At 39.9% G+C, this 25,477-nt stretch overlaps 1 protein-coding gene across 1 annotated transcript; it reads left to right on the top strand.

The window, feature by feature from the left end:
* Positions 1-1,510: 1,510 nt before the first annotated feature.
* Positions 1,511-24,549, top strand: LOC124998439 (protein tweety homolog 2-like). The gene is made up of 14 exons (XM_047572849.1): positions 1,511-1,937; positions 4,219-4,391; positions 7,731-7,842; positions 10,832-11,052; positions 12,935-13,030; positions 14,203-14,275; positions 16,898-16,967; positions 17,038-17,093; positions 17,892-17,984; positions 18,067-18,159; positions 20,824-20,966; positions 21,098-21,283; positions 21,362-21,440; positions 22,737-24,549. Exons 1-14 carry the CDS (start codon positions 1,809-1,811, stop codon positions 22,815-22,817), a joined length of 1,605 nt encoding a protein of 534 aa, XP_047428805.1. The 5' UTR covers positions 1,511-1,808; the 3' UTR covers positions 22,818-24,549.
* The last annotated feature ends 928 nt before the right edge of the window (positions 24,550-25,477 follow it).

Below are 25,477 nucleotides of genomic sequence, written 5' to 3'. Positions count from 1 at the left end.
CATTATCCATTTTACCACAGCTACAATGTGATTCGTGGCTGTGACTTATTTTACCTGCAACAGGATAACAAGCATAAATGGACAACCGGCATCTGAATTAGGCACAGTGGTACTTGGAATAACGTCATTCCTATTTTCACATTAATTCCTTAGGTTCAAATGCTGAGATTGATTGGCACGGCAATCAACAGAGAATGTCCTGGAAGTAATCTAAACATTTGTGAATGAGGAGCAGAGTAACCTACTCAGACTCAGAGCACGCTCTGTACCAACTCTGGTGGTGGAGGTGTATCAACGCAAACAAAGTGTTACAGCAGCAGCCATGTTACCGAGATGGTTTAACTCCCAAGTAAACAACAGTGCATAACATGTAAAAAAAAAAAATGTATCTTCAGCCAAATTCACTTTGCACACTACATATACACCTTTTCTTTTAACTGCCAAGCACCAATCTTATTTGTTCTGGTTCCTAAGGCTTATTTATTAATGACTGATGGTATTGTGCTCAGCCCTACTGTATTCTCAACAACAGAAAAAATTAAATAGAGCAAATATAACAATAACAATAAATATTGTTATTATTAAAATGATGATGGTTATCATCATTGCATCCATGTATCTTTTTGTATTTGTTTCATTCATTTCATTTTTTATTCTAAAGTCTTTCAGCTGCCTTTTCATTCTGCAAGGGCTTAAACTGTTTCCTTGTGCTCTAAGACACAGTGAGACATGATCTCAGCACATTAGCACTGGTGTCATTTTTCCCCACCGGCAGGCCCTGTCGAACGAGTCATCACTTTGCTTAACATATAAGCAGCTGATAATATCCTGCACTCAAGCTGCTAATTGCACTCTTGAGGTCACATTTTCTCAGTTCATTCTTCTGTTGAAGACTTTAATGTCCAATACCAAGGTCTTTGGTATTAGTGCAAATCTCTGCTAAAACACTGACTCAAGAGATTGCACTAAACTGCACGAGTGCATGCTGTAATGCATGAATTCACAGTGTTTGAGTTGTCACTTATTTGTTTAAGTCTTTTGGAAGATTACAAAAGTATACTGTGGCATACCATACCTTTGCAACATGAACGAGCATCCTCACCAAGTTCACAGAATAGATTCCTGGAAATTGATAACAGTTAGTGTGGTCATTATTGAACAGGTGTATAAGCAACTTACATTGCTGAAAACTCTGAATAGAAGCAGAAGCCAGCATCACAGTGACTTATAATGTCCATTACTGTTAACCTCAGTGCCCATCATTGTCCACAAGAGGTCAGACATTAACAGCAGATGTCATAAATAGTGCATCTTTACCACCAACACATGTTGAGGCCCAAAAGAGTACATATATACATTTCTCTCTGTTGTTTAGTTGATTAAACTCTCCACATACATTTTTATTGTAGGCTATATTTGTATGCTTTTCACAAGTTAATAAAATCGGTTTTACCTACATGGCTGCTAAGTGTTTGCCACGCCTTCCATGTTCAAGGAGGCAAGTTCAGATGGTCATTCCATCCCGTGCGTCAGATGTTATTCTGTAGTTGCGCAACAAAGCGGCTTATACACAACTATGGGAACCACCGGAGTGAAAAGGACTGGTATTCAACTTTGTCCTGAGCGTGGATTGGCAAAAGATAAACTTCCGATTTGATTCTCTGTAATTGTGAAAACGTTTTTTTCTTTTCTTTTTCTTTCTTTCTTTTTTTAATGTCTATTTATTAACTTTCGTCAGAATCTAGGAATATCTGAGTTTTTAACCTGCCGTCGGTGGTTTGGTGGATTGACTTTATTTTCGAGCAGCAATGGCCACCGCGAGGCTGGATTATGTTGCTCCGTGGTGGACATACTGGCTGCACAATTTCCCTCACTTCAATTTCTTATTCCAGTCGGTGGACAACACTTTCAAACCGGAGGAGTCGAGCTATCAGCAGGTTGGTGGATGAGCGTAAAAACGCACGTATCTGCAAAAGAACCTTTCCAGAAAAGTATGTGCCGTTATGGACCACTTACTTTCGAAAAAAGTTCTGAATTTACTTCTGACATATGTAATTCACAGTTAATCAAAATGTAGTTTCACACTGACTGTGGTGTGCAGTGATGCTTTTCTTTTCCTCTGCGTTAACCCACTCTGAAGTGAATTAGTCTCGATCCTTCAAATATTTGGTTTCAATATCAGGAAGTCACTCGTTCTATCGTCTGGTATCACATGATAACACATGACCAGTATTAACCACTGTATTTTGAAATTCAGTACCCCAAGTGATATAGGGGCTTTGATTCTGTGAATAATACTACAAATTTTTGTTTTTTGTTTTGTTTTGTTTTTTTTTACTCTTAAATGTGACTTAACACTCTCATCCATTAAATCCAACGCAAATTTACACACTCAGCTAGGTGCATGTAAACATCATGTTTAGGGGTGGAGATTGACAGTAAAACATCAGGGAAAAAATATGATTGCCCGGTGAAAGCATATTCTTTCTGTTAGGAATATGTTCTTTCAAAGCAAAAAGGAGCAACTGCATATCAGCTACATTTTTCCTAAGGCTTGCTGTTTACTGTGTAATTAAATCAGATGGGCACACTTAAGCCAACTTTAAACAGCCCTTTTGATGGATTAAAGACCGCTTACAGTATGGTCAGTGACCATGACACATACATTTCTGTCCTTCTTTTCCCTCCCTCTCATGCAGCTGTCGCCCATGTCATGGCATTGCACCGGGCAGAAATCACTGAGCCTTCATGTCTGATTACAAAACAATGGAGTGTAAAATTAGAGGAGCAAGGTGAACAAGCACCATTGTGTGCCTGGACTGAGTTCAAATAAAAACATCATGGACTCTAAACACAACAAATCTTGGCTATTGAACAATGTCCCTCAAAAAAAAAAAAAAAAAAAACAACAATTCATCATTACTAGACTAGGATGTTATCCTACGTCCAAGTTAAAGTGGGGCAACTCAGCTGATATGGTTGTACTGAAATTGTTCAGTTGCAGATATTTTGATTTTACTGTGGGTGGCACAGTGGGGTGGTAGTTAGCACGGATGCTTCACAGCAGGAAGGTTCCAGGTTTGAATCCTGGGCCTTTCTGTGTGGAGTTTGCAAATTATGCCGAGAAAGACATACTTAGTATCACTGGTGATTCTAAATTGTCCTAGGTGTGAGTATGAATAGTTGTCTGTCTTTTTGTGTTAGCCCTATGATAGACAGGTGACCTGTCCAGGGTGTACCCCGCCTCTCACCCAATGACAGCTGCAGTGGGCTTCAGTCACCCCGCGACCTTCTTGAGGACAAGCGGTTATGGAAGATGAGAATGAAAATAATTTTACTTTGTAAAAGTTACTTGTGTAGTATTCATTACAGTATGTCTGCCTCAGGTTGAATGTCTTACTTTCAAACATTTTAAACTACTAATTGAATAAAATTGCGTCAAACCTTACATTGAACAATGAAGGGATTCAAAATGCACAAATATAATATGCAGTATAATTTCAATCAGGGTTGGTGCCTTCCAAATAAAAGAATTAGTCACTAACGTTACAGTTGACAGTTCAATGTCTTGAAGACTTGTGCAAATAGTAAATCAAAGTCATGATTTCCTCTGGATTGTTTTTAAACTAGACCCTCCAATCTGGATTTTTCTGTTGCACGGGCTGACCATGTCAAATTTCCAGAATAATCTGAAATAAAGCAGGTTATTTCAACAACACATTTTGCATTCTTTCCCTACATCAATGCTCTTCTGTTTATCTCCATCCTCTAGGCTTGGGATATTTTGTACACTCAGAAATCACAAGACTAAATGAAAGCCATTGTGTCACATGATGTCACTCCCCCTCTCTTTAAACCACAATCAAAGTTCTGCTGTGGCACACACCAGTCAGTCTTGAGTCCACAGATAATGTTGTTGATATGGAGGAGATGGCTTCACACTAACCTCAGGCACATCTCCACACATGAGCATTGCTTGATACTTGTGGGTTGTTTTCCCTCAGGCAGGCAACCCTTCAGTTGTGGGTTGTTTTCCCTCAGGCAGGCAACCCTTCAGTTGCTGGGGTCAGCTGGTCTGACATCATTAAACCACTTGAAGCGGCTATTTGGCAATATATAGAGATATTTTTGGATACATTCCACTCAAAAATCCAAATCTACTTTCCTTTAAAATGACTGACAGATTATACGTCTCTTTTGTTCACTCTTCTACCGCAGTCTCTGGCATTTCTAGCATGTGTTGGTGCAGTGGGTCTTGGTCTGAGCCTGCTTGTTCTAGCACTATACCTGGTATGCTTGTGCTGCTGCCGTAGAGACATGGACGAGGAAACCAAAAGGCCGCACACCTGCTGTATCACCTGGGTTGCAGTTATTACAGGCCTCATCATATGGTAAGTATGAACTGTAAAATGTTGACATTGTTTTTTAAGTATAGCTAATGTTGGATTGGTAATTCATTGTCTCCCATTAACAAAGTGTTTGACTGTTGAACAAAACTGATATAATTGTACATTTGCATATGAAAAAAATGTCCTGGCAGAAATAAAAAGGAACAAGTAGGTCCCTAGGATGCTTGATTGAATTTGCGTACAGACCCACTTAAACTGACAGTGATGGGCTTTAACTTTGTTAGATCTCGGAATCCATACCAACCCACGGTTACAGCACAGCATGTGAGACTGCTGTAATGCTAAGTGACAAGGCATGATGCTATTTAGCAAAGAAACTTTGCTATATATCCGTAGGATAGTCTCTGTTCAGAAATCTCTCTGTGAAGGAGCTTGTATTGAGTTCAGCGGATAAAGTATCCCATACAGTATCCAGTTAAATAATGTAGCCATAAATGAGTATGAGATTGAAGAGACTTTATATCACAGGTTAGATAAAGATGAAACTGCAGTGATTATGGTCCCTCCATATGACATTTCAACAGTATTTTTCTTTTCTTTCCTTATTTTGAATAGAGATGATCTGTGGTGGTCCAATAGTGTGGTCTAGACAACCCATTGATAATTATGCGCTGTTTATGTATGTGCATCATAACTCACGCTACACAGACCACCTCCCAATGTGGTCAGAGATGGGATCTCTCAAACGCAATCTCAGTGCCTCCTGGGGTTGTTCCTACCTGTCTTTTACATGTTCAGATCACCCATGTTGGATCTTACTACAAGGACTGAACGAGCCTTAAGAATCACAGAGACACATATTGGATCATTGTCTGTAAGGACATGAATCTAGGCCAGTCAGTCATTGAAGCTGTGGTAAAAGCCACAAGCCCCAAGCTTAGAGGCTATGCAAGTGATAAGAGAGAATAGCAACACAATGTTGTTGTGAGCTGCAGCAACCTGAACAACACACTGGTATAAACAACCAGTGAAGAAAGCATAACAATTGTCCTGGAGTGACATTATCCTGGGTGGGGACGACAGAGAAGTGGGACGAGAACCCGAGTTAGATGTCAGGGAACTTAGTTTAAGAGGTCCAGCTCTGCCTCTTGTTAGGATTCTTGGCCTACAGCAGCAGTCATATCTTCATCAAATAAGCCATTACAGGGTGTATGTGTGCTGCTGCAGTTCCTCTGTTGGCAAGTAAGGACTGAACTATGTAGCTAGCCGCCTACAAAATATATGCGTGAACAGCACCGCGCCAACCCTCGCAGTGGGGGTGATGATAATGATGGGAAGATGTCAGGAAGCTAGCATGCTCTTTCTCTTTAAGCACCATGGCTTGAATGCAGGGACTTGCTCATAATTCAGGTCATGCTGATGATATATGATGTATGACTGCTGTGCAGCTGAGATGGCGCACACAGGCACGGTAAGATAAGATCAGCAGTACCTGTTTGTGGAGGCCTGTTTTTTCCCCCCAGCATTCTCAGGAAAACACACATTCAAATGAATACTAAGGTACACTTGTTCAGTTGCCATCCTGTCTGTGAAGAGATCTGTCCTCGGAGGAAGACAGGCGTTAAATATCCTGGAGTACACATAGGGTGTTCTTTTGTCCTATTCTTTATTGTGATGGTGCTACAGAGAGCCTTTTCCACCGCCACAAAGAAGGTGAAAGTTTGCTTTAAGACTAAACTCCCTCTTCTTGTTCTAACTAATCACTGGGACATTAGTTGGTCTTTATTGTCACTAGGTTGGTCACAGGGTTAATGAAGTGTTTATAGACTCCATTTCATCAGGCCAGCTGTGACACAGATGTCTTGAAAAGCATGTTCCAGGATTGTTCAGTTCATTTTAAAAGTTGAATTTATTAATTTTATCATCATACCAATAGAGTTTGGTTCATAATTTGTTTGTTTGTGTGCTTATCTGTTTTTATTAAGCTGGATTAAAGTATTCCCCCAGTACCTGTAATCAAAATAAAAAGAACCGCAGGTTGTGGTTTTTAAATTATATTTATGATGAATACAGCAGCAGAATCATTTTAATGTAATTTAAATGCAATGTAAAATTACTCGACCTGTCCAGTGTTTATCTTTCGCCCAGCAGGTGTATCTTTTTTCTTCCATACTGCTGTACTTGTTCTATCCTTTTTCTGTGCTAGTACACAATGACTTTGTGTTTTCTCTTCTCGTAGAGGACATCCAGCCCCTCGTGTAGAAATAAGCAGATAAATATATAGACTAAGTGAAGGCTAGACAGCCACTGCTCCTTTATATGTGAACAAATCTGGGCATGTTAATGTTAAATTTATATCATGAAAGTTTAGCACTTTGAAGGCTCAATATGCAATATTTAATTGTAAAATACATTAAAACTTGCCACTTCCCTTTGTCTCACTGCGTTCCTGGTAAAATGTCTGCCTGACTGTTTGGTAGTGTGTTTTTTGTTTTGGAGCACAGGCGGTATTAAAACTCCTGAGGAATGTGAGCTATGGCGAGGTAAACCAGTACATAGCTGCATATGTATGTTAAATCCCAAAACAACAAACCATACGTGATCTCATGGGTCCCTCCAAAAAACATTCAGCCACTTGTGTAGAATCACCTTAGTGCAATCATGCATGGTGATATGATATCATTGCTCATGCTACTATGGACTGTGAGCTGTGGGGGTGCCCTAGCTGTGGGTTGATAGGCCACTAATCTTCCTCTTTTTGGAGTCTCAGCCACTGTCTCAAAAGATTGCCCGAATGTGGGAAATAGGGTTTCACTGTGTTCCACGTGGATATATTTTCAGATGTCAAACAGAATTGTAATGGATATAACCATGGATTGTTTGACAAATTCAAACTTACTGCAAGAAATTAATATGTATTTAACTCAAAGGACAAAAGAGAACAAAACTAAGCAAGTTTTTAATAATTATTATATGCATTTCTTTACTTTAACTTTGGCCTTGTTCTAATAACTAAATACTAAAGAATTTTGTGTTAAGCTCTGCTTTTAATTGCACACTGAATCTTAAGTGCATTTCGGTGTTTTTTGGATTTTATCCCTTTTTTCCATACAATTCTTTTTTAGTGAAGCACTTTGTGTGTGAAAAGGTGCTATACAATTACATTACAGATCACAATTAATTACAGATTTCAAAAAGAATTGAACCAAATGTATTCCAACACGTAAGACAAATATAAAACTTTTCTTTTTGCCTTTTGTCAAAGGAATAATGACATTCCTTTATGTTAGTTTCCCTTTAATATAGTCCAAGGTCAAGAAGTAGCACAATGGTACTCCACAGTTGTGTTTATTACCTCAACTAAGTCTCTACTTTCCACAGCTCTGCAGTTGGAGTGGGTTTCTATGGGAACAGCGAGGCCAACGATGGAGTGTACCAGCTGACCTACTCTCTCCACAATGCCAATCACACATTAGGAGGCATCAACAATCTGGTGAGAGAAGACTGCCAAGCTCTGCTCTCCAATCTGCAGTTGTAAAATTCTAAACATCAAATGTGAAAATGTTTTTATTTTTTTTAAGTTAGTTTTCCCGTGAACGCTCATTTTACTGTGAATGATTGCTTCCCCCGTGCTTCTTACATTACCACAAATGATGCTGTCGTGGCTTGCAGAATCACTTAGAAGAAGCACAGTTTTGCAGCTGGTGTACGTCTGATCTCGTCCTCTATTAATGGGGTGTGCATCTGTCTGAAAGCTGCACCTCACCGTAGGGGGTCTGTATCCACTTTTTGGCACAGTGAAGGAATTGAGGTGACTGTTCCCTTGGGATTTGTAAATAGGGATTATTTCTGCACAACTCCTGACCTGCATTCATGGAAGTTATTTAGGAGGCTTAGAGGGGAGGAGGGTTGGGAATGAGGAACGAAGGCACAGGAGGAAGAACAAGGCCTTGTAAGAAGCAATAATCACAATGAGCAAGAAGAGGATTAACTCCCATCTGCAGTGCATTAATGGATGTTAAGCCTTTCCTCTTTCCGGCTGTCTTAGACTCAAGATCTGTAATGTGCACAAGTGTGTGTGTGTGTGTGTGTGTGTGTGTGTGTACATGGCCATGTCAGTATCACACGTCCACTTAAAATGCTCACTGTGTGCATATTGTATCCATGCAGGGACACAGATTAGTGTACATTGTTCAGTATGTACACTGAAAAACACTGTAGATGGGAGAAGAGAGAACCGATTTAGATTCAGTGCCTCACGCATTTATTTGTATGATACAATAGTCTGAGTCATGATGAATGCAGGAATACTTTGCAGTCCTGCAAAAGACCAACGATGGGAAGCGCATGATAAATGGCCTTATATTAATATAGTGCTTTTCTTCCCATTGGTAGTTACAACACTTTAAAGTCATAATATCACATTTACCCACTCACATAAATTAAAGTCTTGCTCTGGTCTGGTGTCCCAAATGATGTTCAACTCATCCTCCTGCATCCTCCCATCCTCCAAGGTATCATGACATTGATTTGATCTCAGAGCAGGATTTACAGTATTCAATGACCGTGTAAGAAGCAGATATGTTCACCAGAGAAGCAGATGATAATTTTTATGTCAATGAGCATGCCTCTTATGATATCCCCCTTATAGTGAGCTATTCTATTCTATAAAGTTAAAGCTGCTTTGGTCTTGTCTAGTCTTGTGTAATTGATTCACTAATTCACTTTAATTTGAAGCATTGAAGACATTTTGTCTTTCCTGGCAGCTTTTTAAATGCCCTTGTTGTCATAAAATATGCGCTCTCACACCCTGCTACGGATTATCATGTGTCATAAGATTGATGTGGAGGACCATTATCCCTTTGATGTTGGAGCGGGATTCTGATTTCTTTGCACATTCTGGACTTCAGCCTTATTTTCAATGTTCATGTAGCAATATTAAGGGCTGTTCAATGCAGCAAGACCATAAACTGTATATAAATATGGACAACGTGTCCCCATGTCCTTGCATGGGCCAAACCGCCGGTATTTTCCCAGGGATACGGCAGATGCCATATTGCAAGTTTGAATTTGCACAGTACAGTCTGAGAGTGTCCGCAACCACACTTCAGTCAGACTCGCTCTGCCTGTTTGCACTATTTCCACCAGGTACACATGGTTGGATTATAATAATAAATCACCAGGGGGAGTTCTACTTGCTTTGAATTCACTTTAGACGATCTGTTCCACTGTCCATCTTTATTCATGAAATTCATGAAATAATAGATGAGAAAACATACTGTATCAAAATGTATGTTTTCAGTATAAGACTCTTACATAATCTGTGACTCTTTTGCTTTGAAAGTTAAAGCAACTTGTTATTCTTGGAACAAGTTCTTTTAAATGTCTCCTGCTCTTTCTTTCTCTGTACACAATTGTTTTTTTAGCATTAAGTATGGTTCGGGTCAGTTGCATGTAAAATCAGCATTTTGTCCGCTGTTGCTAAAATCAGTTGGTCTCAGTTAACAGGCCTGTCCAATAAGGAGAACCCTCCCTGTGACCCCCTTTCAGTAAAAGCTAGCTTTAATCCATTTTAAAGGAAAATGGGACAGTTCAGATTAGGGAAATGTGGATCACCCAGAGCAGCCAACTGATGGATCCCATTTCTCACAGTCAGGCAGGCTGGTGTGCAGATAAGATTTGAGGCGTTGTGTCAGGAACTGTGAGGGATGACGAGCAAAGAGGCGAGGAGGGAGAGCTGTTTACTGGAAATCACATACTCTAGGCCGTGAGATTGCTTGAAACGATGGGCCCGTATCTTCGCTTCATCTCCAACACTCATTGTGGGGTGTAACTTACAAACCATTAGGAGTATTGACTGGGTAGAATCTAATCATGTGTTTTATTTTTTGTCTGTGAAGATTCTCAGTCATCCAGGTCATGTTAGTCCAAAAGGCGTTTAAAGAAAGGCATCTAGACATTTCGCCGCTCTTCCGAGTAGCTTCTTTAGTTCTGAGAGACTGGTTGGAAGTTGAGGTTTAAATAGTAATCAGTAAAACCCATCAGAAACTTGCTTGACTTGTTTTCTTTTTAGAGACTGTTATGGAGAGCTGCTCCTTTGTGGTGCATTTCCATAGTGAGGGGATAAACAGTCTCTAGGTAAACTCAGGGCTAAACTTATGAAGTAAGTCTTAATATAAAATGTGTAAGAAATGGTTGTATTGATATAAAAGTGCAGCCTTTCCTGCATTACAGTCTTTTTGTTCAAACTGAAGAGTAAAATATTTTTGCTCTATTCCATCATGTGTCCTCCCACTCTGTTCTCACTATCAAAGACCGTTGTGATAACAGATCTCACTCAGTATTAGACTCTAACAGCGTTTTTTCTAACTAAACACACACAGTTGAGTTGAATTAACCTTGTCATCAGAGAGTGCTCCTTTATCCGCCCACTTAATTGTAACTCCAGCGTCCACCCAATAAACCTGTTCTTTATTTTTTAGGTTGCAGGATCTCTGGGCAGTGTAGAAACTGGACTGAAACAGCACCTGGGAAGACTTGATGAGATCTTTGCTACGAGGTCTGACTACCTCCAAGCTCTGCGCTACATGCAGCTGATGGTTAACAATGTCATTCGCGAGCTGACTGCTTTGCCAGATTTAAACAAAGCCAATGTTGACTTGGCAGCCATTGCAGACCAAACTGCCTTCTTCGAGTACTACAGGTAGGTGGAGCCTTCACAGCTCCCCTCGGGTGATGGTCATCACTTTATTTTGTGTGTGTGGATGAAGTACAACATCAAAATGTATAATATTAGTTAAGTTATCCAGGGCAGACAGAAATGCAGATGAGACTTCATTGAAATCCCCTCTGGAGCACACGCAGGAAAAGCAATTTCAAGCAATTAAACCTGAAATTGGGGTTATTTCCTACCTTGTATTTTGAGTTCCAATATGTTTTGTTATCATAGAATTCTGTGCATGTGTATTAGACCATAAATTATCTCCTTACCTACAGAGTATTGCTCTCATTCATTGAAGTTATTATTTTGACGGTTTCATTTTAAGATCTATGTCTGCGAGAAAGCATCAAGAGACCGAAAATAAAAAACCCAATACATAGTTATCAATTAATCAAATATCCAGTAATAACTTTAGAGGGGATTGCTAATTTTTAACGGTGTATTGCTTTAGTTGTTGTAGCTCTTTTTGAACACATGCTATTTTTGAACACATGCAACTTCATTGTGCTGCTGTCCCCTAAGGATCTCAGTAGATTTGAACTAAAGGGTGTTAGATTTGTGTGAGTTAAATGGGTACCACGGCGTATCTGGATGCTTCTCCCTACAGATCATCTTACAAATTAAAGTATTTTGTGATGCTCATCCCATGACTCCCATGACTCCCAAGACTCCCGTGACATCCTATGCACAAAGTCCTATTCTATTAGTTCCTCAGCCTGATTTTCACATATGATTGAAGTCAAAGAAACATTTTTGTACCAGCCTTTGTGGGTATCTTACAGCATATAAGTATGTGCAGCAAAATGGTTAACAGCACTACTTATCACTTAATTCACTTACTTCATGTGATGCTCATTTCCATGTGCCTATAGAAAGTTATCTTAATCGTCTTGTATAATCAATGTTATCCTAAGTGATAAGATGAGTTTATTCAATTTCAATTAAGTCTAAGATACATACAGTACATATCCCCTCCCCCTATGACATTGCATACTGTGTTCTTTTTGTTCTGACACCAGATCTTCTTTTGGGCTCCTGTTGTCTGACAGCAGTCCCGTGGGCCTTGATTGGATTTCATATCGCCACTGGTCTAAAAACAGACTGCATCTGGGTTTTATTGATTAAAATCCAGTGTTATTTGACCAAAGCAAACTACAAAAACGCATTGTTTCGTTTTCCAGAATTAGATCATTGTATATTCTTAATTTGCCCTGTCCATGCCCTCAGAGAAAAACTTTCCAGTACTTTTTAATGCAGGTAAAGAAAAGGGAAGTCTCTCGTACTTCTCCATTTACGTGCCTTCTTCCATGAGCAAAAGAATATCTCTGGAGTGAATCATATTATCTGCTGACATTGGTGCAAATGCTGTATCCATGTCAGTGCTGCACCACATAGTACACCACAGCGAGTCCATGTCGATATATTGGGACTTGGGGCCCGATTGTGTGACATCCCTCACATCAGTGTTCTTACCGTTGCTGTAAATGTACTATGCTGTTGGGGCTTGTGCAGTTAAGAATGAGTCATAAGAATTCCCATGTGTTTGGATGGCAGGAGCACAGACCACTTCAAGTCCAGACTGTGTGCCGTCCAATCCTCTGCAAGACATTTTCGAACGAATATGAAAATTTAATGTCTATGGATTTGTGGTGTTGAATTATTAAGCCAAGACGCTGATACAAAAGCCTGACACAGATGGGTGCTAACAAGGAGATGGGAATCTTGATATTTGACACTCTCAAATCTGACACATTGAGCCCTGAACACATGTTATAACAGCACTTCCTATGGCTTGTACATGTATGTGAAGTGAAACTGGGTAATGTGCATTGTTATGCTGATCCTTCATTTTCCTGTCTTCTAGATGGCTGGCGTATCTGCTGTTGCTGATCCTGGATCTGGTTATCTGCTTGGCAATGTGCTTGGCGATGGCCAAGCAGTCTCATTGTCTGCTTGTCACGTGAGTAACATAAGTATACATGTGCTGCTATTAGATCTTCATCAGGGGATTTTTTTTTATCTTGTGGTACCTTTTTGTTCGCAATGGCATCTGCTCACAGACAGCAGACACAAGGGCAAGAGGCAGCCTTCTTGGCATCATGCAGGTCATTCCACATCACAAATCATATCAACACCACAAAGGCATCAGCGCTATTCCTCTGTGATTGACCTTTCATTTCCACATGCAATTTAATACAACTGTACTCTACAAAAGGCTCAACCATACTAACTGACTGAAGACGTTTAAATTCCAAAGCTCTGAAAGAAGACTCGTAAATTAGAGCCAGTAAATGAAACCAACACTGATGTCTGACAAGCAAATCCACAATCAGGACTTCCTGTCCCATTTGTCCAATTTAGTACTGTCTACACTAGCAGATGATGCTAGGATCGCTGCTCCCTTTCTGATGGGTCTCACTAATGCCTATTGATCTCCTGAGTAGTATGGGTCTGCTCTCTTAACTAATTATAAAGTGCTCTCAGGCTACTTTATTGATGCTTTCAAGAATGTCTGAGGAGTGAGTTGCTAAAAGAAGCCCACTTCTGCCTTTTTACAACCATCAAAGGGGCGTTCTGTCTCTTTATACATGGTTTATCTACCTTGTGCTTATAAGTCCTTTTCACTAAGAAACTGTAGATAGTGGAACTATTTTTCTTTATATATTTTTTTCCCTATACACTTCCACGTTGAACTTGTTAGCCTTTTGAGACGAAAGCTGTCCGATGAAAAGAGAAGCTGACTGCTACATGCTGCTCAGTTACTGGCAGCAGTACACAGCAGTCGTTTGACAGTAAGGGGTTTGAAGTGATGACAGCTAATAAATCATGATTGACAGAAAGTTTAGCCAATTAAAATACAGCTGCTGGAATCCAGCTTAGCATGAATTCCATTTATGACCTTAAAGTCCTACAGACTACAAGTAGTTGTGTATCTTCTGAACCACCTTAAATCTAAGAAAGCTAATTGAATTACAATGCAACATGTAAAAACTATTCCATTCAGTAGAGGTTTTAAATAATCTTGTCAAAAATAGGCACTGAAAGACTTGGTACAAAGGTAAACTGACATATCTGATTTCTTCACATCTCTGTGCTTCAACCCCACTTCTACTTTTTCTTGTTGTCCTTCAGGATCATGGTTTTTGCTGCACTGTCTTTGATCTTGAGCTGGGCTTCACTGGGAGGTGGAATTTCTACTGCAGTTGTGAGTAACTCTGTTGTTTTTTAAGGTATTTTTCCATTCCAGTCACACATTTAAATGTGTTGAATGAAATGAAAGGAAAAGATAATCAGACACACGCAGTCCATTCATAGCTTATGGCGCTGTGGTGTTTCTTGCGTGCTGTTTAAAACATGTCTGTTTCTGTTAAGTTTACAATAGGCTCCTTTCTATGGTCTGACATGGAGGAAATCTGATTTCACATCCCTAGTCTCACCAATTAGCCCCACAATAAAGAGCTGAGAGAAGCAATCTCCGTAAATATTTGAGGTGGCCTAGGTTACATGTGTCCACATTCCTTCTACATGTGTCCTGAGTCACATTAAAGACCACCTGTACTCAACAAGGTTAGTCATTCAGAAAAAAACACTGTTATAAATGATCATCTGAACAGGAATGAGCAGAGTGACTGGTGTTTGTTCATTAATAATGATAGCCCTTTAAAATAGGCTGTCCTTGTAGCTGTTAACTAACTAAAAAATAAATAAATCTAAGTAAGAATTTATAAATTAAACAATTTAATGAGTACACAAGTGTGATTCCATATTAATTATTAATCAGGTCATGTCAATCTATGAGGAGCCGTGTGTAGCTAAATTGCATATTCGAGTTATAATCTGAGTTTGGTGCAGCTCTAAATAACGTCATGGTCCATACACATAAAAGAGCTCTGTGCTTGGTTCTGGAGTGATCCAATAGCATTAACCACTGAAAATATTCAGTTACACCCCAGATGATGTCGGGGTTTATTTGCATAGAGAAACTGAGATCAGAAATTGAGCCGCATCTGGACACATGTGTTGATGCTACGTGTATGAACACACATACCTAAAGGTGGTCACTTGCGATTGAAGTGCCTTAAACAGATCCTCATTCAAGGTCTGACAGGTCTTTTCTAGCTTTTACTGCTAGCTCTGCTTTTTAAATTTCCTCCATTGCTGTGCACAGCTTTATTTCTCTGCCAGGCCTCCTTGTTTGTGACAGATTGTTTTCTGTTCTTACATGTGCATCATGTGCTCAGTGCCCGCAGGCTTAGTGTCTTTACCCCTTGCTTCCAGTCTTCCTCCATCCCTCATGTCCACTTTATCCTTCACTTGATCTCCCTGCCTGTTGTACAGTAACCTCACTATATAATGTGGAATTATCCCTCAGGATTTGACATCTGGACAGCTGTTTTAAATTGAGACAGATGGGGCAATAGCTGATTTTAACAAGAGTTAAGTGCACTGGTGTGAATTGTAGGCATCTGCTGTGTTTCTTGGTGAGATTGTCCGCAACTCAAGCCAAATTACCAATTTCTTGGACAGTACCTATGGCTTAGCTCAGCTCATTATACAGCCGCTGACATTGAAACTACTAACCTTACACACCAGCTTATCCAGAATAGTTGCGTAAAGCTTGTGTGTGTATATTGCTCACTGTTGCATCTCGAGTTTGCTGAAGTCGACTTGCTCGATAACTGACTGTCCCTGACTGGTTATCACTAGATAGGTTAGTCGTCGCCACAAGGTTGTTTATTAAAGAACATAATTTGTAAAGTGGAATGTTGGTCATTGTGCAAAACGGTTGCAATTTCTGCACTTTTACATCCTTACATATATATATAAAAATACCACATGTGCAAAGACAGGATGCCTTTTGAAAGGAAAGTGGAGGAGGGTGGTGTCCTAGAAAATGCAGAATATACATATTTGATGAGACCAAGCAAAAGACAAATTTTCCCAGCTAGTATAATGTCTTGATCATCACTTCCGTTAAGCCGACAGTGACAAGCTGTGGAAAGATGCTTCTTATCACATGAAAAGCAGTGGATATAGGAATGGGATTTTATAAAACTTAGATGAGCAGATCTACAGATGTATCGACTTGAAAACTCTAGTTAGGAACATGCCATTTATTTGTTTTATGATAGTCGTGTTTTATGTTCTTTTGTGGTGGCCAAGGACAATACAGTGCAACTTGAGAAAATGTACACAAATACGCAAAACATAGGCAAATTAAAACACTTTCGCTGTAAATTATCACAGCACAACAACACAAATACAGGAATGTCATGCGTGTTGTTCTAATAGGCAGGAGGCCTCAATGACAGATGAACCTGACTGGGACACACTCGTTGTCGATGGTGTTGGCAGTCAGCTGATTTTTAACAACCTGATCACATAATTCTGCTTTTTGCTTATTTTTAACTTTGTCGGTTCAACTTAACAAAACACAGCTCATTTGCAGAATATAAAAAAATTGTTTCCACCCTTTAATCCTATGTATTTGCAGCCTAGTGCGGTGTTTCTGTATAAGATTGTGTTGTGAGTATTGTGTTTTCATTTGCGTATGTTTTTTCTATTGTCTTGTGTTTGTTAATTAACAGTGTGTTGAACTCTTGGGTACCATATTCTTGTGGCATGAGGGCATGAACATTCATTCATTATTTCATGGTTTATTGTTTTTAGCCTAATTATTTATTTTAATTTCTATAACTTCTGAGCATAAACTCAGTTTAGCTCAGTTACTGAACAAGAATTTGGATCTAGTTCATGACTTAAATAAATACCATAGTCATTTTGTTTTGGTCCTGTTAGAAGATTACCACATGTTGTTTTCTTACAGGGCACTAGTGACTTCTGTGTTGCTCCAGACAAATATATTGTTAACCAAACCAAGGATTTCATCAGTGCAGGTAAATTCTAACATACTTTCTCTGTATGTTCTGACACAATGCTAACCTTCCTGTTTTTCTCACATTCCAGATGTTGCACATTATTATTTGTTCTGCAGTCCGAATCTACCAAACCCCTTCCAAGAGGTAATTTTGTCCACATCAAGATGTAGTAGTAGAATAGTCCATCCAAGTGGTGCTGATTAATTACACTATCAAATATATTTCACACTGATCAGGCATAATATTAAGACCACCTTCTTAATATTATGTACTGTAGGTCTCACTTGTGCCTCCAAAACAGTTATGGGAATGGCTGCTGCCATTAAGGAGTGTCATTGCTATGGAGTGGGGGTAATTTAAACGACCCAAAACAACAACAGAAATTAGACAGATCACACAATGGTACCAAAAACTGCTGTTTTCCGGATTTATTTTTTAAGGTGACCAGACATGTAACAGTGACTTTTAATATGTGAAGGTGTGTGTGCCTCCCCCTTTTTGTGAACTATATTTGTATAGTGTTATATATGTTATATATTTGTTTTACATGAGTGGTTCAGATTAAAGATGACTTTGAGTTTGAAGATAAATCCATGACCAGTAATTATTAAAACCCACATGCTTAATCACAGTACGCATTTATGGATTAAACTGATATGGGTTAAGTTGGTACGGGTGATTTCTCTGATGCCCTAAAAAGATCGCGTGCTTGGTATTTGTGTCATTAGCAACAGTGGTTGGTGAAATGGTTACTGGTGATGATAATCTGGGTCTGTCTGTCTGGAAAGAAATGTATCCACTGTTAAGCTCATTATTAATCCAGATTTAACACCAAATAACTTGTTGACATACTGCTCCCAGACAACACTCTTAATAAGATCCTCTCCTTGTTTGTGATGGATGTCTCTGTGTGTGATCTGACGGGTGATTATGTTTTCACAGTCTTTGACTACCTGCCAGCGTTCTCTGACCACCATGCAGATCCAGATCCAGGGCTTGCTGCGGTTCTCTTTGGCTATCTTCCCCTCTGCTGAGGTAAGTGTTTGGGTGGCAGTATTACACCAGGCTGTGTAAAGGTTGTATATCATTCACTCCATTTTCAAACCTTGTTATACAGAGAGACCTTTTGGGAATCCAGCGACTGTTAAACGCCACTGAGTTCAGTGTACACCAGCTAACTGCCTTCCTGGACTGCCGTGGGCTACATAAGGTAAGGTCAGATTCTGGCCAGGATACTTTTTAATAGGGCCGCTTCGTAGCATAGCTCAAAGCCACTTAAAGGACCAACATGACTTATACGCACCTTTGTAGTCATCAGTACATGCACAATTTACATGCTTATTTTACAAACTCTTTTTTTTTTTTTCTTTTGAGAAATAACTTTTGGTTTTGTTTATCAGGGTTCGATCCTCTAATGAAATTAAGAGGATTTCTCTGCACAGTAGTGAGTCTTCCATCTTATTTCTGATTGCACCATGAGATGGGGTCTTTCACATAGATATATAAATGCATAGGGTGGTGCAATGCTTTACACAGTGGGGGCCGTTCCTTCCTTAGGGGGTGAGAAGCTACTACAGGAAGGTTTGCATGAGCTCTGCCAGCATGCCATGGAGGGGTTTGTGACAGGAACATATAGTCATGGATGAACCTTCATCAACTGAAAACAAGGGAAAGAAAGACAACATGACAAAGCTTATATCACCCTACATATGATCATACAACATGTACAACAGTGAGTAAAAATATATAATATGCTTCTGAGCGCTAAGACGGACTTGAAGATAGCACACCCAGAGCATGAGGACAAGGCAGTTGATTTATTCTGAATTTTGTTTTTCTAAACTATCGTTCCCCAGTGTAAAAAGCATACATATAGCAGAGGAATACACTTCCTTCCACTACTGGTGTCCTTTCAACGATGGTTGATGAAGCAACAGCAAACCAAAAGCAATTCCTCTATCAAACTATACAATCTCTAAACACATCTTTGATATGTCAAAGAACATAGAGGATCAGCTTAATGACAAGGTATGAGGGAAGTTTGGAGGGTGCTTGCAGCAGAAAAGGCTTGGACTGGAGTCTGTATTGAAAATTACAGTTGGATGTAGACTGGTGGATGAGTAGAGGACAATATATTCCCGAAATATACAAAGTATGTCACAAAAGTGAGTACACACCTCACATTTTTGTAAATATTTGAATATATCTTTTCATGGTACAACACTGAAGATATGACACTTTGATACAATGTGAAGTAATCAGTGTACAGCTCAAATAACAGTGCAAATTTGTTGTCCTCTCATAATAACTCAACACACATCCATTAATGTCTAAAGTGCCAGCAACAAAAGTGAGTATACTCCTAAGTGAAAATGTCCAAATTGTGTCAAAAGTGTCAATATTTTGAGTGGCCACCATACTTTTCCAGCACTGCCTGAACTCTCTTGGGCATGGAGTTCACTAGAGCTTCACAGTTTGCCACTGGAATCCTCTTCCACTCCTCTATGACGATATCATGGACTGGTGGATGTTAGAGACCTTGTGCTCCTCCACCTTTCGTTTGAGGATGCCCACAGATGCTCAGTAGGGTTTAAGTCTGGGCACATGCAAGGCCAATCCATCACTTTTATCCTCAGTTGCTTCAGCAAGACAGTGGTCGTCCTGGAGGTGTATTTAGGTCGTTATCATGTTGGACTGCCCTGCGGCCGAATTTTCGAAAGGAGGGGATCATACTCTGCTTCAGGACATCACAGTACTTTTTGACATTCACGGTTCCCTCAATGAACTGTAGCCCAGTACCGGCAGCACTCGTGCAACCCCAAGCCATGACACTTCCACCATCATGTTTGACTACAAAACACACTTGTCTTTGTACTCCTCCCCTGGTTGACACCATCTGAACCAAGTAAGTTTATCTTGGTCTAATCAGACCACAGGACATAGTTATAGCAATCCATGTCCTTAGTCTTCTTGTGTTCAGCAAATAGTTTGCAGGCTTTCTTATGCATCGTCTTTAGAAGAGGCTTCCTTCTGGGATGACAGCCATGCAGATCAGTTTGATGCAGTGTATGATCTGAGCCCTGACAGGCTGACCGCCCACCCCTTCAACCTCTGCATTAATGCTGGCAGCGCTCATAGTCCATTTTCAACAGACAACCTCTGGACATGATTCTCAGCATGTGCAATCAACTTCTTTTGTCGACCATGGTGAGGCCTGTTCTGAGTGGAACCTGTCCTGTTAAACCACTGCATGGTCCTCGCCACCGTGCTGTAGCTCACTTTCAGGCCATCCTTATGTAGAGCAACATTTCTTTTTTCAGATTTTCAGAGAGGTCTTTAACATGAGGTGCCATGTTGAACTTTGAGTGACCAGTATGAGAGAGAGTGAGAGCGGTAACACCAAATTTAACACACCTGCTCCCTATTCATACCTAAAACCTTGTAACACTCCAAAGTCACATAACACTGGGGAGGAAAATGCCTAATTGGGCACAATTTGGACATTTTCACTTAGGGGTGTACTCTCTTTTGTTGCAGACATTAATGGCTGTGTGTTGAGTTATTTTGATTATTCTCTGTTACCAGACTGTTATGAGGGTTGTACATGAGTATCTACAGTTCGGCATCTCTTCTTTGAACAGCTGCAGTTGGTGTTGTTTTAAATTCATAGTACCAACTACAACCCTTGGACACCTTATCTCCCTAGGACGAATGCTCCCTGAAAATAGACTAGTCACTGTTACCTTTGATTTTGAGAGTCTATCAAATTTAAGCAGGACGCCTTTTGTAAGAGTACATCAGTTTTGCAGTGTCATGTTTTTCTCTTAGCCTCAAATAATTGTTTTATACACATATCTGTGTGTCTGTTCTCTAGGACTATCTGGATGCCCTCATGGGTGTGTGCTATGATGGAGTAGAAGGGCTCCTCTACCTCTCTTTGTTTTCTGTTCTGGCTGCCTGTGCACTCTCCACCATGCTGTGTGCAATTTTCCGAGTGTGGACACTAATAGGCAGCAGGTCAGTGGAAAGCGACCCCCCTACCCCATTACATACAGTACAACGGTGCACTCCTTAGAAAGTGCTAACGGAAGCACTCTCTCCGTTTCTGTCTTTCTGTCTCTGTGTGTGGGTGGACAACTTTGATCCAGGGAAAAGGAGTACGACGACTTCGATGAGGAAGATCCATTCAACCCCCAAGCGCGGCAGATATCATATAACCCCAGAAGGTCTAACACACACAGTTTCTGTAGCTTTTCCAGCAGCCTTGGAAGCCAAGCCAGCCTTCATCCACCTCCACAGTCTGCCTCTAATGTCATGCCGCCCCCTGAATACATGTAAGATCAGCAGCATTTGATGGCATTTTTGTATTTGCGTGTTTCATCTCTAATAACACATTTCCCATTGTATCACAGGAATCAGTCTATGCTGTTTGGAGGGACCCCTCGATATGAGAACGTTCCACTGATAGGGCGAGGATCCCCGCCTCCCTCGGTGCGTTGGCCCTATGGGCCTCTGGTGTCCCTAGTGTGATGGCACTAATGACTGCTACAGCACTAACAGGAAACATTCAGCATGAGCATATGGTCATACACTGCACACAGACTCACATTGTCAACACTGACTAACAAGAGCCGTGTTGCTTTGCGAGTGATGGAAGAGTGATCCCTACTGGCCATTAACTGAAATGCATTCATTTGAGCCCAGCCTTATCTCTATAGACTGTTATTCCTCGATTCTAAAGAAATCCTCTTATCTTTTCCACCAGTGCATTTCTGGTTAATATACTGTCAAACAGCGGTTTGGTTCACATTAAAGAGAGTGATGCTAAATAAAGACAGTATTCCCTGTTCACCCTCACATCAGGTGTCTCCTTCTAATGAGCTCATAGTTAATTAGTGTGTGCTGTGTCGAAAGCAGGAGTTTGATAATAGTTAACTGACAGAAAACTGGCAAATCCACAACTTACTGTTTTTTTCTCTTTATTTCTGCTTGTGTGACTGACTCAGTGCTTGCCACAACATACTGAAGACTTAAAACACCTTTTGAGGGGGCTAAGGAGAAAGAGACTCTCGACCATTGTTTAAAATCTTAATTTTCCTCTGCCAAACACATTTTTAACTGGGTCATTCGTTTTTTTTTATTCAAGTAACAGAGATGCTTAAAACATTGGAAAATGTGTTTGTAGAAAAACTACATACTACAAGGAGCTGCAAAGGGAAATATGTTGTTGTTTTTGTGAATCAGATTTTCAGTGCATTTTGCTCATACCTATATGTAAGCACTTTTTCGATAACTTGTCTAACTGCTGCCTTTTTTGTAACTCACCCTCTTTTTTTACATTCTTTGACTAAGACTTTTAATAACTGTAAGTTTTCTGTTAACTAATTTTTACTTATTTGTTTAAATTTATTTCCATTCCACTCCTTTCCTCTGTAACAATATTTGCTATGAATGTTGTAACCTATAACCCAGAGAACCTCTTTAAGCTCCATACAGTACCTCAGCTTCGGCTTTCTGGCATTGTTTTACCCACCGACTGTATTACCTGTGAGTGTGAGCTTTATTTATGCCCTCCGTCTTGTCCTCCTTGCTTTTTAACTCCCCACGACATACAAGTACCACCCCCTTTTATCACAACCTCCTGACAAATGACCTGCTCATAATCACAGGAGTGTTCCCTAAATTTAGATCAGATTCACCATTTTGTTGTTTCATGTGAAATTCTCAAGTTGTTTAAATGCAAATGGACTAAATTTTGTTTTTCATCTGTTTTGTTTTTTACTGCAGTATTCACCCAGTATGCGGACCGCCTATCTGTCTATGACTGAGGCCCAGATCCGACACTTCGGGACTGACTTCCTGGTGTAGCCTGCTGACTGAAGACTTCTCAGTTCTTCTGTCTGAGACTGTGTGCTCCTTCCAAGAATGCTCTATGCATGGCATAATCCTGTTAACAAGAGTGACAGCCCGCTGTCCCAATTCAAGGCATGAAAGCAGGCCATATGAGGCAGTTACCTGAACAACACATCAGTGCAGAAAGACCTGTATGCAGTTCGGAACAGAGCAGCTGTGTAGGTTTATCTCAAGATAGATGTTATCGCCATGACTTACCAGACTACTGTTGCACAAATATGAGCCTTTGAGTAAAGCGTGTGGCTGAATATGATGATGTATACGACTGTATCACAACATTCAGATTTTTCTGATATCCCTCGGGTTGGCAGGAATTTAGTATATGCATTTTGTAATTTCCAATGATGCAATGTGAAACACCCTCTTAATGTTTTTTCTAAATAATATGTTTTAATGAAAAGTATACCTAATATTGTGGAACAGCCAAATATGCATTCAAGGATAAGAGGATATGAGTTTATAGTTATGCAATGTCTGGAGAGACAATTTCGCTATACGAACAATGTAATGGATTTTAACATCAGGGATTTACGATCAACTGCAAGAAAGACGAATAAAATGTATGGTGTCTAATTATATTTCATCATGGAACATAACTTGTAATTCCCAGTGCTGATAGTCTCAATCATATGGTAGGACATGAACTGAAAGTGCAAGAAATGGCTCTCAGATTCAAGTATACCTTGTAAGAGAGAAGCCTTTCTTGTACAATTTTGGAATTTTTTTCTGTATGTTGTTTGGTAATATATTCAACTGTTAGATATGCTATATTTAACCATGGTTTTTAGACCCTTTTACCCATTATTATAGCCAAGAGTGTGCTTCAGTAATTATATTAAGCAATGTAGTGGGACCTGGTGTGGACATGTTACACAGGGCAATATCCTCAGTTTTTGCCATACAGTGTAAAAGATAAATGCAGAGATTGTGTAAGTGCTCCATGAGGCACCTCTCAGTGGGTAAGAACTTATATACATGGAACATATAGAATCGTTTTGAATCAGACACACACAAGGAGTAGGTTTGGTTATGTCGTGAAAAGTTGTGAACACTGCTTAACTCAAAATTAATAAGCAGTTACTTTTTTCTGTTGAAAGTCTCATTACAATTTTCCTGCTGATCACAGTAAAATAGATCTTCACAATACCAGAGTTAATGCCTTTTTGGCTTTGAGATGTATTCTGTTACGTATTCAACTGTGATGTCACATTAAACAGTACAATGAAATGCAATGACATGCTAAAGCGAAAGAAACTGTTAAGAAAGCTGTTTTAAAGCAGTAGACATGATGTGACCTTCAGTTGTGGATCACAATTAAATCTTTTTTTTTAAAAAAAATTTAAAAAAAAGCCTGGCTTTGTATCTTGTTCTCACACAGTCAATTGGATATGCATTTTCTTTGACTTTTGCACTAGGCTTTGTCGGCATACTAACTGTGCTTTTAAGTGAAGATGGAAGATTGAAAACTAAAAGTTACAGTTACAGATTAAAGTTGACATTGCTATACACCACTACTCATGAGTTCTAGCTGTATACTAGTGGTGTAAAAAAGTTTTCGGACACCCCATGCATCTATGAAATATTTTATTAAGAGTCACTCTTAGGTCTTCAAGTGAAATTTCTTTTAGTGGAGTCACAGACAAAATCGTAAACAAATGCTAAAATAGACATTAAAACACATAATACATAAAACATATTGAGTATTGGGTCTTTTTGGTTCTAATGATCTACTAATAAAGGCAGTTCTTTTTATTATAAGACACATTTTTCTGTTGTCGTGCTTCCCGTCTATATTAAGGCAGTACATTTGAAAGTTCTTCAGAGACAAAACTGGCTAAAACAAGGAAGCTAACGCAGGAAATACACATGAAGATACAGATTCTCAGCCAGGAAGGGTACGGATGTCTCCAGATCTCCAGGAAGTGCAGATGAAGTCCTTCAGCAGTTGGACACAGCAATTCAACAGCTTGGAAAACAAGCGTCCAAGGGTTTCTTCAGCAAGAAATGACCGCATCCTGATCTGCATGTGCAGGGAAAACCACCAAATGAAATCCCAGGAGCTCCAATAGCTGTACATGGTCAACTTTTAGATCATGGCTTAAGGTCATACAAGGCAGTCAAGAAGCTCCTGATCAATGAGAGACAGAGGTCAGTCTGGCGTAGTTGGGCCCAAGCACACATGAACTGGACAGTCAGAAGATTCTGTGGTCAGATGAGTCCAGCTTCAAGCTTTACCTTCCTCCTGCTAATGTGAGGGTATGCAGAAGGCCAGGCGATTCATTATCTCCAGCATGTACAGTACCTACCGTCAGACATGGTGGAGGCAGTATCATGGTTTGGGGATGCATGAGTGCTGCTGGTGTTGGTCATCTCACTGTCTGTGATGACACATTGAACTCTGCCAAACATTGTGCTATTCTCCAAACCCACATGCTCCCTTCTGCACATGTACTGTTCCGTCAAGGTCCAAACTGAATGTTTCAACAAGATAATGCCCCTGGCCACACATCCAGGTCCAGTAGAACTTGGCTGCAGGAGCACAGTATCCAGATCTTAGAGTGGCCAGATCAATCCACAGACATGAGCCCCATTGAAAATCTGTGGTGGATTATCAA

Source organism: Mugil cephalus, chromosome 20, assembly GCF_022458985.1.
Source record: "Mugil cephalus isolate CIBA_MC_2020 chromosome 20, CIBA_Mcephalus_1.1, whole genome shotgun sequence".
Classification (NCBI taxonomy): domain Eukaryota; kingdom Metazoa; phylum Chordata; class Actinopteri; order Mugiliformes; family Mugilidae; genus Mugil; species Mugil cephalus.
Note: the sequence above shows the minus strand (reverse complement) of the source record. Positions and strands in the feature narration are given on the sequence as shown.